Source organism: Micropterus dolomieu, linkage group LG10, assembly GCF_021292245.1.
Source record: "Micropterus dolomieu isolate WLL.071019.BEF.003 ecotype Adirondacks linkage group LG10, ASM2129224v1, whole genome shotgun sequence".
NCBI lineage: Eukaryota > Metazoa > Chordata > Actinopteri > Centrarchiformes > Centrarchidae > Micropterus > Micropterus dolomieu.
The window spans coordinates 3,418,467-3,433,601 of record NC_060159.1 but is presented as its reverse complement, the minus strand read 5'-3'; the positions used below and the strand labels follow the sequence as shown (position 1 = coordinate 3,433,601).

Here is a 15,135-nt window from a genome sequence, read left to right as displayed (position 1 = left end):
CTGAACTCTTTCCTGGTTGCGTCGATGTGTGTTTCTCTTAATGAGACTACTTGCTACCAACTAAGCAATCAAGTCAACACATTGACAAACATACTTTTTTTTAAATCCCAACACTGTACAATAATGTCCGCAATACCACAAAACAGATCAGGATGAATGAATTTGGATATTAAGACCATAATGTCATCTAGGAAACATGTACTGACTTCATATTTCTAGAAAGGTGGTCTCATGGTGGTTGCTGCTCAGGCAGGAGACACGTTACATGATCACACTGACTTATTAATAATTTTAAATATATATATATATATACACAGTATAGTATACTGGAGCATATATATATATATATATATATATATGCTCCAGTATACTTTGGATCTTTTCTCTGAAGTCTCTCCTTGATTGGTTAGGTTGCCTTACTCTAAGAGCACCAGACAGCTCTTCCTTTATCTAGTACCCGTTTCCTTCATCAACAGATGAGGGCCGCACAAAGAACGTTCAAAGTGATTAAAAGCTCTTGAAAAAGAAGGTTAGTAGACCATGAGTCAATATTATTTTGGCAAACAACTATATCAAGGTCAAACTTTCTGGGGAAAGCCAAAAGTTTATCTAGATAATCAAAACCAATCTTTTTTGAGGTAAAACTGAACGTGAGCACACCCAAAATGCAAATAAATCCTCACTGCCCAGGAAAACTGTGCGCACGCAGATAGTTTAGATAAAACCTTTATCGTTTACCTTTTCACTTTCATATTAATTTGACTAATCTGTTTGTTTTAATAAACTGGAATTATCCTTTAGGAAGGTTTGGACCTCTATCTATCTTACCATCTTTAGTTAGCTTGATTTGTCTTGAAAACAAAGGACATAAGATGAGACAAAAGCAACACTCTAAGTGTTTTGCTCAGGTTTGAGGTGAGGCTGTTAAGCTGTTCTTCTGTTCTAATGCTTCTGAGTGTTTGACAAATGGAAGTTGAACAGGCACTTCCACTGAAACTCTCTTGATCACATTTATTCAAATCATTTCACTTCAGACACTCTCACCAGCCCGAGGCTTTCTGGGAAACAGTGTTGATATGAAGAGGCTATGCGAGGCTTTTGCTGATAGAACTACAGATAAGAGAGGACCTGCTGCTATTCATGTGATTTCAAACAGCGAGCCGGGAGAGCAGACTGTCTTATTGAAACACTTGGGTTTTCTAACCATTAGAACATAACAAGACAACCCTGAATGCATCATTCGAATGTGGTTTGCAGTGTTTTTTCCATTAGGTCAGCCGAGGTGGACGCTAGGTATTTAGTTTATTGATTCATTCAAGAGTTGTCTGCTGGAATTCCACCTAATTAGTTACATAAGGTCACAGGAAAAGGTGTGAATTTCCATTTGGGGAAATGACATAAGCAAAAGATCAACTGATAATCAATAAGATGTCTGATGCCAACTGCAGTTTGGGTTGATGCAGTTTGTGGCTGTTAAAACAGAGGTTGAGAGGAAAGGGTGGCTTATGTCCAAATATCCCCAGGAGTAAATTAAAATGCTAAACCGCTTTCTGCTCCTCTACCCCTGTGTGGATCTGGATTATACAGCGCAGAAAATGATCCACACTTTGAGGGAGAGGACTCCTGCTAAGTTGAGTGGAAATGCTGAGTTCCTCTGCAGAGGAGCCTGGGCTCGGTCAAACATAAAGGATATCCTGAGTAGGAATATTCCCTACCCAAACAATGGGCCGGCACACAAAGCCCTGCGCTAATGCCAGCCGGACGTTCCTGACAGGGCCGGGCTGGGGTCGGCAGTGGAGCTATAGCAGGGGCTGTGAGGTGAGGATTGTTAGGATTATGGGATGCCATAGGAAGTCTTTAACTGCACAAAGAATCCCTTTTGCATACGGAGGTGTATGTGTGTGGGTGGCTGTGAGCTATCACTGTGCGCATAGAATGCTGTAACTGTGTGGGAATGATCTAAAAAGAAACTATCTTCACACTCTTGTATGTGTTGCAGATACTGTCCTTCTTCTGACAAACAATTGCTCAAAGTAACTTACAAACAAATGTCTTCCTTGTGTTATTTATTCTTTGCTAAATGCCATTTGTCCGTCCTAGCTTTTACTGTCTCTCGGAGCACTTGCACCTGCAGAGATACTGAATGGCTTGACCACTAATTTCTTTAAATTTTTTGTAATTTTTGGTGAGCCAGGAATGGGTCAGTGTTTGACTTTCCTTCGAACGCTGACCCATACTGGCACCCCAGGAAGGTGGCCAGTACAAGCACAGTCTGATCTGTTGGCCACTGAGCAGCTCCACTGGTGCATTTGAGGTTCAAGGGTCTTGCTCAAGGGCACCACAGTGGTAGGAATGGAGGAGGGGCTGCAGCTGTTTCTATTCCCCTATGCAGATTCATTCTGTCAGTCCAGGCATTAGACCAGTGACTGACGTCCAATTATTTTTGCACATTTTTTAAAACAATTTGAACTTCTCTATCAAGCTTTGTTCTTCACACAAGTCCTGCCCCTTTTGGCTTTGTCCTCCAACAACAGTTGAGCTAGCCTAGTACCCGGCGGAACCTCAGTCAACTTTCCCCTTTCCTGTTCTTAGAGATGCTATGTGCCAAGCTCGTCTGTCATTTTGAAGATGGTTCAAAGCTGTTTCATACACTTTACAATGTATATACCCATACAATGTAATCAATCTACACTGACACATTACACTAGATTTAGTCACATCTGAAGTTAGCTAATGTTAGCAAAACGCTAGCTAACATATAGCTACATCAACAGGAGAAGATGCCAAATCTTGAGGTAGCATTACCGTGGGGGTTGCACTCTGCTTGGATTTCGTGCCACACGCAGTTTATTGCAAACTTTGACTTTATTTGGTAGTGACCTTCAATGTGCAACTAACACAGATGTCCATGCCATAACCTGAGAACAACCTGTGATGTATTAAAAGCTTATTCTCTTTTAGAGAATAAGTGCGGTAATTATTGTAACCATGGTCTCCCAACCTTTATGAAGTAGTCATTATAACCCAAACCACAATCTTTCCCTAAACCTAATTAAGTTGTTTGTTTTAGTCTAAATCTAACGCTACCTTAACCATAGCGTGTGTGCATGACACGACTGTGTGTGGGCACGCACTTACACACTTCAACACAGAGTGATTACAAGCATGGTCGCATGAGGAAACCAAGGTCCGGACCTCTATATTTATATGTATGTATAAATAAAATCATTAGAATAAAAAACATTGATAACACAATCAACTTAAATGAAGGCCATGCGGGCGCAGCTGATTACATCGTTGCTACACTCATTTCAACTTGAAAAACTGTTCCACGCTCAGTGTCCACACTTGGGGATGAAGCAATTTATTGTGCCTTCAATAACTAGAGCAACCCTGTCTCCCCCTTAAGAGAGACGCAGTGCGCATTTAATTAATATTTTTTTTATTTATTTTATTAGAGTCCAGGTTCATACAGAGAAACTATCTGAAGTACAGCAGCTGTCCTCTAGATTAATCTTGAGTTCGATCTGTGGGTCTAATTTTAGCAAGCTAAAAGTTGAATTCTGTTTCCTCTGCAGAGTTTCCTCTGTCTGTCCTGTCAAGTTTATAAATACAGCTTTTAGTTTTGCTGCATAAATGTCCCAGGGTATTTGCTGTGACATTACTGCACCCATGGAAACATTTAAATTGACTGACAGCAGCCTCTATAATCATGAAAGAAAACACTCATACATCAACACAATAAAGAAATCACCTGCAAAGTTGCAAGGCTAAATATGAGATAAGATAATTAGTTGGGTTGGGGGCGCTGGATAATTTGTGCATCACACCAGTGTAGCTTCATTAATAGTGACAAAACAGTGCAAACAGTTGCTGACGTCAAATTATGAGGCTGTAATATCAAGAGTATCCCCTGCATTAAGCACTAACCTGCTGTTTGTTATGTTGTCATATAGTAACAATAGTGCCCACTATGTAGTCAGCACATGCAATTTGCACACTGTATTCCTCCCTGTCAATAGGGGTGCTGGAGCACCCTCCTCACCCCACTACCCACGCGCTTGGTTAATACTGTATGTAGTGAATGATGCTTTATGCTTAATATGTCTGTCTTCTTTCGCTTTTCATCATCTCAAGAGCCTATCTAATTGTATGTGGATTCATTTGTGTTATCTTTAATCAACCATTGAGAGAAAGATGACTGACACTGATGTGACTGCAGGGTTTAAAAAATAATAAAGACAGCTGATTAAAAACATTTATTTATTTTATAAGTACACGAGTGATTGGATTAAAACAGAAATGAAGGCAGATTCTCTATTTGTTAAAAAATCATGATTTTATAAACCTCCTTCATCACTACTCTGTTTGCCATCTAGCAGTCAAGTTTACACGGGGTTGAGTATTTAGTTAGTAGAAATCTTCATGTCTTGTTAGATAGCAATTTATGTGTTAAGCAACATATCACCAAGCTTGTCCAGTCGTCTTTTTATCACCTCAGAAATATTGCTAAAATACCATCCATTTTCAATTTTAGAGATGCAGACCTGTTGTACATGCTTTAATTTCCTCTCACCTTGATTACTGCAACACCCTCTTCTCTTGTTTTAATCAAAAAACCTTGAAACGACTACAGACTGTACAGAACTCGACTGCTCGGCTTTTAACCAGAACAAAGAGGAACGATCACATCACACCTGTTTCGGCTTGTTCACAATTTCTCCCAGTATGTTTTAGGACTGACTTAAAGATCCTATTGATAACTTTTAGGATGATACAGCAAATAAAATGTTTTTTGGCAAAGGCTCTTATGTTCCCAGTTCTGTCTGTCTGCCCATAACATGTAGCTACAGCACTAGCTACATGTCACGCTACAGCAGGGTTCAGCAAATGTCTGGCATCGGGCCAAATTATTTTCAACCCGTTATATGGCGGGCCAGAACACAGTCAAATTATTTCAAACCCTTGGATACTCGTGTGCACGTTTAGCTCAGTCGGTAGACTGCGGGACCCCCGTTGGGGAAGTTGTATGATTGATCCCAAAATCCTGCGGACTTTTCTCCCTTGTTAAACAAATTGATTAGCTTATAAAGACACTTTTGCACATGCTCACAATAAAGCATGTGCTGCAGTGTGTGTGCGCGTCCCGGCATTTGATCCGCATTCAGTGATGCTTATTTTCATTTTCCTGAGGAAATTCAGGGGAATCCAATCACACATTACTGACGGCTTTTTCAGAGTTGGGTCAAGCAGGCCAGAGACTCTTTCGAATCAAAAGAAAAGCTCTCAATAAACTCAACACGAAGCATTGCTGCAAAAAAAAAAGTTCTCATGCTTTTATTTTGTAGGCACAATCAGTTAAGAGGAAGTGATTGTGTGAGTAACCTTGGCTGTCTTGACTGAGATCGATTTCAGCACCAGCTGCTATCATTTCTAGTTTTTTCTCCCTCCAGCAATGGCCCGTGGGCCGCCTATTGCCGAGCACTGCCCTACAGTGAGACAAAAAGGAGCACTTCGGATGTTTCCCTAAAGAACTTGTTCTTCCTTTTAGTAATAAAAATATATTAACAAAACATTTAAATAACACAGCTTTACTTTTGCTATTTCATATTTGAGCAGAAAGTGCAATCAGGAGTTCAATTTTGACTGGCAGCGGCAGGGCTGCACACTGACAAAAAAAGGTGTGGCCCCCTTCGCGTTCCACTTCTGACCATGACTGTTCCTAACTAACTCTGAACATCATATGTCCTTTACCTGTCCCACCACGAGTCCTTAGGGTTCCGGTGTGAGAGGAAGTGCTGACCCCTCCGAAGACGGTCATCCCCTGTCCGACAGGGGCGTGAAAGTTGTTGTAGTTGGGGATGGCGGTGACCCCAAAGCTGGGATAGTGCTGCGGCGTGGGGTCGGCCCCATAGCGGTAACCCGCTCCCTGGGAGATGCTGGTGTCTCGATCGTCTGTGAGTTTGGTTGCTTCCTTATCCTTGCATTGCACACAGCCCATTATCTATAATCTGTGGACGACAAGAGAGGAAAAGACATCAGGCTGGTTAATACGGAGAGTGGTTGACTTGAGCGCTAAATCACAAAGTGGAAAGTAAGAAATATCAAAGCGCATTGCATAAATACAGAAATATGACTATGATGTGCAGCTAAGATGAAAAACTTAAGCAATTTATAAACGACAGCAGGCTGTTGGATCATAACTCAATGACAGAGGAAGATTACGTCAACAACAACAAATAAAGTGTGATAATGGGGAAGAGAAATAAAAACACAGACAAGAGCCTTCATGCAGGCAATTCAATCAGCTTATATACTATAAGCTGGACCGGTGAGTCGATAAGATGAAAAATGCTGTCTGTCAAAAGACTGAGCAGACAGAAAAGGGCTCGGCAGAACACCAAACTGAACTGAGCTCATCACTCTGTTCAAGGTTTTCACTTCACTCTGCTTTCTATACACATGACATCCTTTTACTGATTAGCACTCTGGTCCGGGAGGCAGGGACCTTTTTCTTTATAGCCTGAACACGGCTTGGCTTCTGGATGACTCACACAAACAATGTGTCTCTTTCTTGGTCATGAGGAATAACGGCTCCTATCACTCTGGTGTCAGGGAGGCTGGCCAGAGAGAGGGGGAGACGTGGAGGCACGGTGCTGTGCTGTCAACATCACCCTGTTGATTTTAATGGAGAGTGGTGGGAGGACAAAGCGTCAGCAACTAGACGCTGGCTTTATCATGGAGCCGAGCAATCAGTCAGCCTGAGCAGCCAGAAATAAGAATCTTCACCAGTCTTCCACTAATGCAGTCTCTTTATAGAAGAAGTTCTGCTGGATTCCAGAGATCTGCGGATTCTACTTTCTACTTAAGAAGCTGGAATTCTAAGTTGCAAATACAGTTGCAGCAACACAGACTGTGAGTGGGACATCAAGAGCCAAAGTGACACTGAAGCTTCCAGTTTCTGTTCCAGTAAGAAGTAAGACAATATACAGCCTTGGAACAGAGCCTTTCTAAACTCAGTTCATATGTTCAGATAAAGATAAAGATGGTGGTTTCTTGAAAGATCTAATATCATTATTCAATATTTCTTTTTTTAGCTGCCTTTAACGAACACCATTTCCCATAAGCCCTACACGTTCTCGGGCTAAACGTCAGGGCTCGACAGAAGCTCAGACATGTCTGCCGAGATTACAGTTCAAAATGACTGAGGAGAGTGTTGAGTTTTATGAGTACTGAAAAAATCAAGTCATGATGATGACGCAAGTAATCGCGCTTGTAGTTTTTTCATGGGAGCTGTAGTTTTAAAACGAATCATTGTTTAAGGTCTCAATTTCTTATAGCAACTGCTGTAGGGGATGCAGATTTATCTTAGGAACACGCTTCATTTGTCTCAGAAAGAGCGATGAAAGAAATGCTGAATGAGATCAACTGTATTGAGTTACAGAGGCTAGTGGAACGGAGGCTGACTTGACATCATGGCGTGTCTTTAAGAGAAAGATAATTGAAACTGATGTTACTATGAAGGAGAATGTGTATGAAAAAAAGAAATCATACGAACAGGGAAAATAACTGAAATGATCACTTACAGGACAGTTTAACTTGTTTTGGGGGGAAAAAAGTTCATTGTTTGATTTAAATGGCTTTGCTGTGATAAAGTCAGAACCACCATTTCATACAAACCGCCATGATTTTATAAACCTCATTATTATTGCTTGTTTTTAACACTTTTAAAGCTTGGATTTGGGGGTACTGTCTCCCACAGTCTAAGCATTCTTAATTTTAATTTGAGCAAGCAGCAACCACCATGGCTAAGTGACTGTCAATCAGGCAAACACACTCTCAAACATATTTCTCTTAGCCTTGATGTCTCTTTAGTAAAACATCAATTCTCAATCATAAATCTAAATCTAAAGTTATTTATTGTTTTATGAGAGAAATGTTTTACATGTCAAAGTCAGTTAGAGAGCAACGCTCAACCTGTGAACAGGTGTATAATTTACTTATGTCTGCAGGAGCTTTGTCAAGTCTGAGAATTACTCAGGCAACATCACCAAGGTATCTGAGCTTTGGAGATAAAATCTTGGCTTTTGTAATAAGCAGATAGTCTTGGGTTGCAATGAAGCAGGAATCTTTCCACTGTGGACAGCTATGTTGTAGAAAAGAAGGAATGTTACTGTTGTGCGCATGTGCTTGTAAGGAGTAACGCAGCTCCAGACTACGGTCTACAAAAATCTTGAAATACTTTCTCAATAGTTTACTTATGACTAAGTTAGGATTGTCTTTCCCTCAGTGAAATGAAATGCTGAGATTTTCAAAACGACATACCACACAACAGCAGGGCACATACTGTTGTACTCCCATAGGAATTTATGCCATCTAATTGTTTCTGTGCAAAACAAATATGAAAATAGCTGCCGGCATGGTATATCAGCACAGACACAATGGGCTATAAATCCCAGGCTCTCCTCAGAAGACAAGTTGTCAGTCTGGCCTTTGGCTCCAGCCTGTCCTCGAATGTGTCACTTGAGAATACATTCACTCTTTCCTTCTCTCTTCTGCCTCAGTCACCTCATCTGACTGCAGCGAGAAGCAGGAAACGTATTCACTTGTGTCACACTGTGAGGACAGAGAGAAGAATAATGAAGGAGGGGTGTGGGCTTCCCCTTCTTAGCAGCAGCAATAAACAAGTGGAGGCTCATAGAAAGGCACCTCACTCCTCTACCAACTGACAGCGACACTGACGAACAATAGCCACTCTGAAATGGGATAATCACACACCAATCAAATGACAAGCGGCTGTGGACAAGAGGCTGAAAACATGAACGACAGAACGAAACTAAACACCAACAATAAGCGTCAACAATATGCGTCTACTGGATTAATATAACCATTAAATCTGCAGTGGATATTCACGTTCCCCAGATGATGATCCCCAGAGTTTTCTGTGACCACCATCAAGCCAAAGTACACAAGAAATAATCTTATCTATTTTACTATAATCTAATCTACTAGGCAGGCTGACATGAAATATTTGTGCAACACAGAGGATGAACCCTATCTATCTTAGAAACTACATGACTTCTCCTTTAGTGCCTCCCTTGGGACATTTACGTTACGTATGTTTACATGCTCACCAGTAACGGAGTTTTGAGTCTTCTCCTGGTTTTGATCCTATTGATGTGACATTTACATGGAAGGTTGAGAAACCTGGCTATTCATCTCGCAGTATACATAATATTCATTTTATTATCACTGTAACTGTCAACAATCTGTCATTTCTGTTCTCACAGAGTTACAGTTCAACAATGAGGATGAGCTGAGGATGAACCCAGTTAAGTTTCTGGATGTCCAAAAAAAACTTTAACATTCATTTTAGCCTGTAGATCATCATTACATTTCCAGCTGCAAAAATAAGATGATTAATCACAGTGGAAACCTCAAATTGATCACTATCAGTGGATTAATATTCTTTATTTCTCATGCAGAATATCATCAAATTCACATTTGTATATTTTGTCATCCATATAACCGGTTGATAAATATTTGCAGTTTCTACTGTAACTGTAAATTAAATATTTTGATTAAACAAGATAATTCATCACATCACCGAGGACTCTCAGAAAATGTGAATTATCTGACATTTTGTAGTCGTAAAGATTAATTGCTGAATTGAAACCCTCCAGCAGATTAATCATTAGATGCAGCCCTACTTAAATTGCCAATTATCATATTTTTTGTTTTAATAATTAACTACGATGTAACTCATTGAAAAGCATTTGTTTACAAGATACTAAAAGTGAAAACACAATAGCTAATCTAACTTAATGTGAAGACCAAAAAAGGAGTGTGTGTGTATGTGTGTGAATTTACTTTGGATTTTTGCTTTCTGATTATTCACTCTGGATTTTGCTTTTTGAACTGCCTGCCTAACCTAAGTTTTTCATCTTTTGGTTAATACATTCTAACGTGTGAGAGTGTCTGCATTTTGGATCCGATAACGTCTTTTCCTGTGACTTGGCTTAGTGTGACTGTCGGGTGTGTCGCCAGAAAGAAAGAACGTCTTTGCTTCTTTGTTCTGCCTCCGAATGTTCCATAGTATGAGCGTAAACACATGTGTGGTTAGGTCAGAAAAAAAGAAAGTATGTGAAGCAGGAGTTTTGAGTTTCCGCTCTAGGTTTCTGGCATGTTTCAAGCCAATTCAAGGTATGTGTATATGTTTATGTGATCTGTGTTAGAAAATAGGATAGTTATTTTGCATGCAAGACCCTGTGTCTTTGAGGCACACATCAAATTAGCATTTGAATACCTAATTCAATTCAAATTCAATACTTTGCCATATTGCCATATACCTTAGTTGTTAGAAATTTGCCTCAGTGTGCTGGTGACAGAACAACAATCACAGCACAACAGTCAAGACACTTTGTAAGAACACACATTTTAACACATGGACCCCACCTCATCAAAACATTTCATTCATGGATGTAAAATATCAATAGTACAAAAGAAGAATAAGTTAAAATGACAAGTGCTCCTAAAAAAGAAAAAACTAGTAGTCAGTGCTTTGCTTTTGTAAAGTACCGGTGCGGAAATGTGGAGCCATTTAGTAACTGGATGGTAAATTTGTTGAGGAAATTTGATGGCCCTGAGTATTTTGTCATTAGGAGGGGTTGGCGGTGTGTGTTGAGTACTGTAGTATCTTTAGATATTTGCACTGAATGCGGGTCTCGTATTTTTCAGAGATGGGGGTGTGTTTACAGCGGATGATTTTTGAGGCAGAGCGAACAAGTCTGTCCAGCTGCTTCCTCTTCCTGAGGTGTGGAGTTACCATACCACATATACCATTTCAGAGTGGAGCAGATTGTTTGAGAAACTTAAGGCTGTCAAAATAACCTAACTATAAAAACACATCTCAACAATAAACTGTATGTACACTGATAAAAGTTTTGCTTGGCCATGTGCACTGTTACGCTACGATATGCCCAGTTAAAGGTGATGTGTATGGAGAAACTAATACCAGGATAAATACCATGATATAGATGATATGTAATTAAGTTGTGGGTTAGCAAATTGTCACTTCAGTTGCTACTGGGTACTTGGGTTAGAGGTTTTAGCATCTTTACCGAGAACATAAAGTCAACACATAATGTTGTTCTTTCCACCCCAGATTTCCATATTGATAAATGCAATGAACACTTCAACCAGCTCACATGTCTTTAACCATGTAGGTGATCAGTGGCTACCCTTGTTTAGGCTTGGGTCTTTGTTGATGCCAGTGCAGCCACTGAGAGAAGCCTTCTTCTCAACCAACTGAAACAGCAGCCTCATACTGACACACCGTGACCACTCACTTTCTATATAATTACAGACTGATCCCTCAAACGGCATGCTGGTGCAAACAGATGTCGAAATGCCCGTCAGAACAATCAGAGGTTGCCAATAGGAGAGAAATCTTACCGTATGATTTGTGCTTCTTTTTAGACCAAACATGATAACAGGTCTATGCCAAGGACGAGCCTTTCAAACTGAATGCCCTGTCTTCTCTCTTTGTGTAATCTTTTATGTACATTCTGTGTCTTGTTTTTATTGTTAGCATCTTTTAAGTCCTTGCTTTAAATTGCCTGATCTCTGTAACTGAGACAATGATTGCATGGGGGAAACGCTGCATGAAATAACTCACATATGGCGCCTTATGGATAAAGACACAACCTCTGCGATGATAGCTGCATTAAAGGTTCAGTGTGTAATATTTCTGAGGATCTATTGACAGAAATTAAATATAAGATCCATAACTATGTTGTCAGTGGTGTATAAAGACCTTACACAATGAACCGTTATGTTTTTACTACCTTAGAATGAGCCTTTTTTATCTATATAAACGCGGGTCCCCTTACATGGACATCACCATGCTACGTCGCCATGTTTCTACAGTAGGACAAACTGCTCTACAGCGCACATTTCGTCACTATGTTCTTCTTCTTGGCTTACATTTTCCATATCTGTCAGTGGACAAGTCGCAATAATATATGGTTTTACTGAATAAGTAAGTAAATACAATTTCTTAATATATCTACCTTTCTTGCCTGGCCACTCTCTGCTGCCTCAGATAATGACATCTTTTGCTCTGTGTCAGCCACCGTAGCTGTCCTACGCTCTTTGAAAGGGGGGGGGGGGTGGAAGCAGTAGACTAGAAAGTTGGTTGCTATTTGCAACCTCACCGCTAGATGCCACTAAATCTTACACACTGATCCCTTAAGTAAATGCAAAGTGGATCAGGTTGAGGTCATATCACCTTTGTGCTCTTTGTAATCAACTTGGTTTGACCCATGTCAACGACCTGGTATCAAACCCCTGGGCAGAGCGGAATTGCTGGCTCACATGTGAAGCAGCGGTGCAGCAGCACACGCCACACCGACTCTGTCAGCGGGCACTGTAATCCTATGTGACAGAACAGCGGGGCAGGCAGGGGGCCAGGCAACAACAGCAGCAATGCTACCCTCAGTGCTGCAGAGCATTAACTCTAATGGTATATGCTCACAGCAGATGGCAGCACTGACTGAGACCACAAACTGCTCTGCATTCTGACTCTTTATATAAGCCGTGACTGGCAGAGGCAGACTGAATCGGCTTTTGCAGAGGAAACAAATGTATTGATCCCTCTGAGCCGGATGGAAAGCTGTTCCTGCGCAGTTGTTAAATGATAATCTTTGGACGAGAGGTGATGTGACGACAGATCAAGTCTATTTTCATGGAGAGAGCATTATAGCTGGTCATAATATGTAGCTGGATGTAGGTGGTTTTGATGGATTTTTGAGACTGATTAGGGACACACACACACACAGTATCTCTCACCACTGCAATATGTAAAGCAGCGTGGAGGCACTCCTGTCCCGCAGTGACATTACACATCAAGCAGTCAGTAGTGACTGTATCTGCTGCTCACAGAGGCCAAGTTGGAGTATTGTTATTCTCCTCCGCTATTTTAGTGTTGAGCTGACCATGACAGACGCAGCCTCAAGAGCTAGAAACCCCCTAAACAGGAAGTTTACACTGCATGCCTAATTAAGGATCACACATCATGTTATTACACTGACATTACACTATCTTTACCTATGAAATCATCTTGTTTAAATACCACATATTGTAATTTTAGAACACTAAACATTGCCTAAATTTATTTATTTTTTTCCAAGATTCAGACATCTCCCTAAATAGCTTGGTACCTTCTACCTGCTTAGCTATACCCATGGAAAAGAAATTACAAAAGACTGGGCACAAAAATGGCAACAAGTGAAATGACAACCCTTAAATTACAAAATACATCACATGGTACTGATGCAAAACAAAAGAACCCCGTTCCCACACATAAATTAGCTAACATGAGCATGGAATCAGGGTGAATGAGTGAAGTAAAATGAAATGGTAATTCAGAAAGGGGCTGGTCCACCTCGAGCCCAGAGAGAACAACTTCATTTGACAGGCACTGAAACCATGTTTGTGTCTGAAATATGTTTGTCAAATTAATTTCTTCTTCCCCTCCAATAAATATTCTGCAATTGCTTTTTTTTTGACCAACTCTAATCAATTAGAACAATCATTTTAGCAAGATTACTGGGTTCATGTTAAATGCAATCTACTTCAGTCCAAAGACAGCTGTGACAGTTGTAAGCCCTGCTTCTCTGGCGCCTTCCCTCACAGCCTTCTGCAGGCCCAGTCAGGGCCAAGCTCATCACTGACTGCTCTCTTTGAACTGAAGGCTCTTTCATCTCTTTATTTCTGCCTTCCTTCCCTCCCTTTCACGTAGTCCTCTCCGCTGATTAATTATTCCTCCTTTGCAGAAAAAGCCGCCACCTGTTTGCCGTAGGGGCTTTTATTGCTGTTTATTCCCCCAGTCTCTTGCTCCCCATCCCAGAGGGCTGCAGGAAACAGCTCTAAAGGCGACAACCAAAACTGAGGAAGTTCATAGCATAGTTTCATCAATCCTTGCAAAAAGTCTCTACAATGCATACATTTTCAGACAAGGAAACATGAATTATTTTATCCTTTTGACTGCTTGCATACAGCTCTCAGTATCCTCTCATGATTCATATCAGACCAAGTAAACCCTCCAATGTTTCAGCCAATCTCAACATGAAATCAATGAACCCTCTGTGGAAATCCAATTAAAGAGCAGGACACGACCAGTAGTGGAGTCAGATCTATAATTAGTTAACGCAAAAGGCTTTACATTGGATGGATAAAATTTATTAGGTTCTTTAATTGGAGCTGAAGACCTGAAGACCTGAAACATCTGAACATGTAAAAAACGTCATTAAAGTAGTAAACGGCATGAAAATTGATTAACTCCACATGAAAAAAAGGTGCAGTCCACCTCCATTTCTAAGAAAAGACAAGTCTGCCAGAGGCACACCCATATCCACCTGCCACTGTAGGTGAATAATGAATGGGATGGTCGTGCAGAGCTGAAGGTATGTCATGGCGTTTGGGGGCAGCCGTCGAGGGAGACGCTGCGTTTATATTTGATGGAGAGGTGATGGTGCAGGGTTTATTACAGGTGGGGGGTGGGTCGTGTTGAACCCTCATGGAAGGCTGTTTTCGTCCCTTTGGAATAATTAAGAATTTTGGGATGGGCACTTTTTTTGCTTTCTTTTCATGAGTGTGGTGAGAAGCTTTATCCCAATCTCATGTTGATGTGTTAAAAGAGACCTATTATGCTTTTCCACGTTTTATGACTTATCTACAATGTTACAATGTTGGATGTTTATGTTGAACATGGCCAAAGCTTCAAATAATGAGGTTAAGGTATTTAAAAGAAGTCCCTGTGAGCCAAAACATCAGATTTTCTCCTGTAATGAACTGCTTTTTCTACCAACAGCTCCGTTGAGACAAAGAGCTACACGGAGACAGTATTCCATATATGGTCATTTGCTCCGCACAGCTATGCTCAGTCTGCCTGTACCGGTCAGCGACAACAACAGCCTGGTAACATGCTTCAGGTCTTGGCCAATCAGAAGACAGTGGGCTTTGAGAGGGGGGCCTTAAAGAGACAGGAGCATCTACAGCTTGTTTCAGACAGAGGCTGAAATGAAGGCATACATGAAGAGCCAGTATAAGACTTTGAGTCATGCAAAGCTACGA

The 15,135-nt window shown here is 40.8% G+C and overlaps 1 protein-coding gene across 7 annotated transcripts in view; it reads right to left on the bottom strand.

Moving 5' to 3' along the window:
* fynb (FYN proto-oncogene, Src family tyrosine kinase b) overlaps positions 1 to 15,135 on the bottom strand; it is a 79,197-nt gene that overhangs the window by 26,934 nt on the left and 37,128 nt on the right. For all 7 annotated transcript variants that reach the window (XM_046060154.1, XM_046060153.1, XM_046060158.1 and 4 more), the window contains one exon: positions 5,755 to 6,011. In XM_046060154.1, the coding sequence (XP_045916110.1) occupies positions 5,755 to 6,001 (247 nt within the window). In that variant the 5' untranslated portion in view covers positions 6,002 to 6,011. The remainder of the gene's footprint in view (positions 1 to 5,754; positions 6,012 to 15,135) is intronic.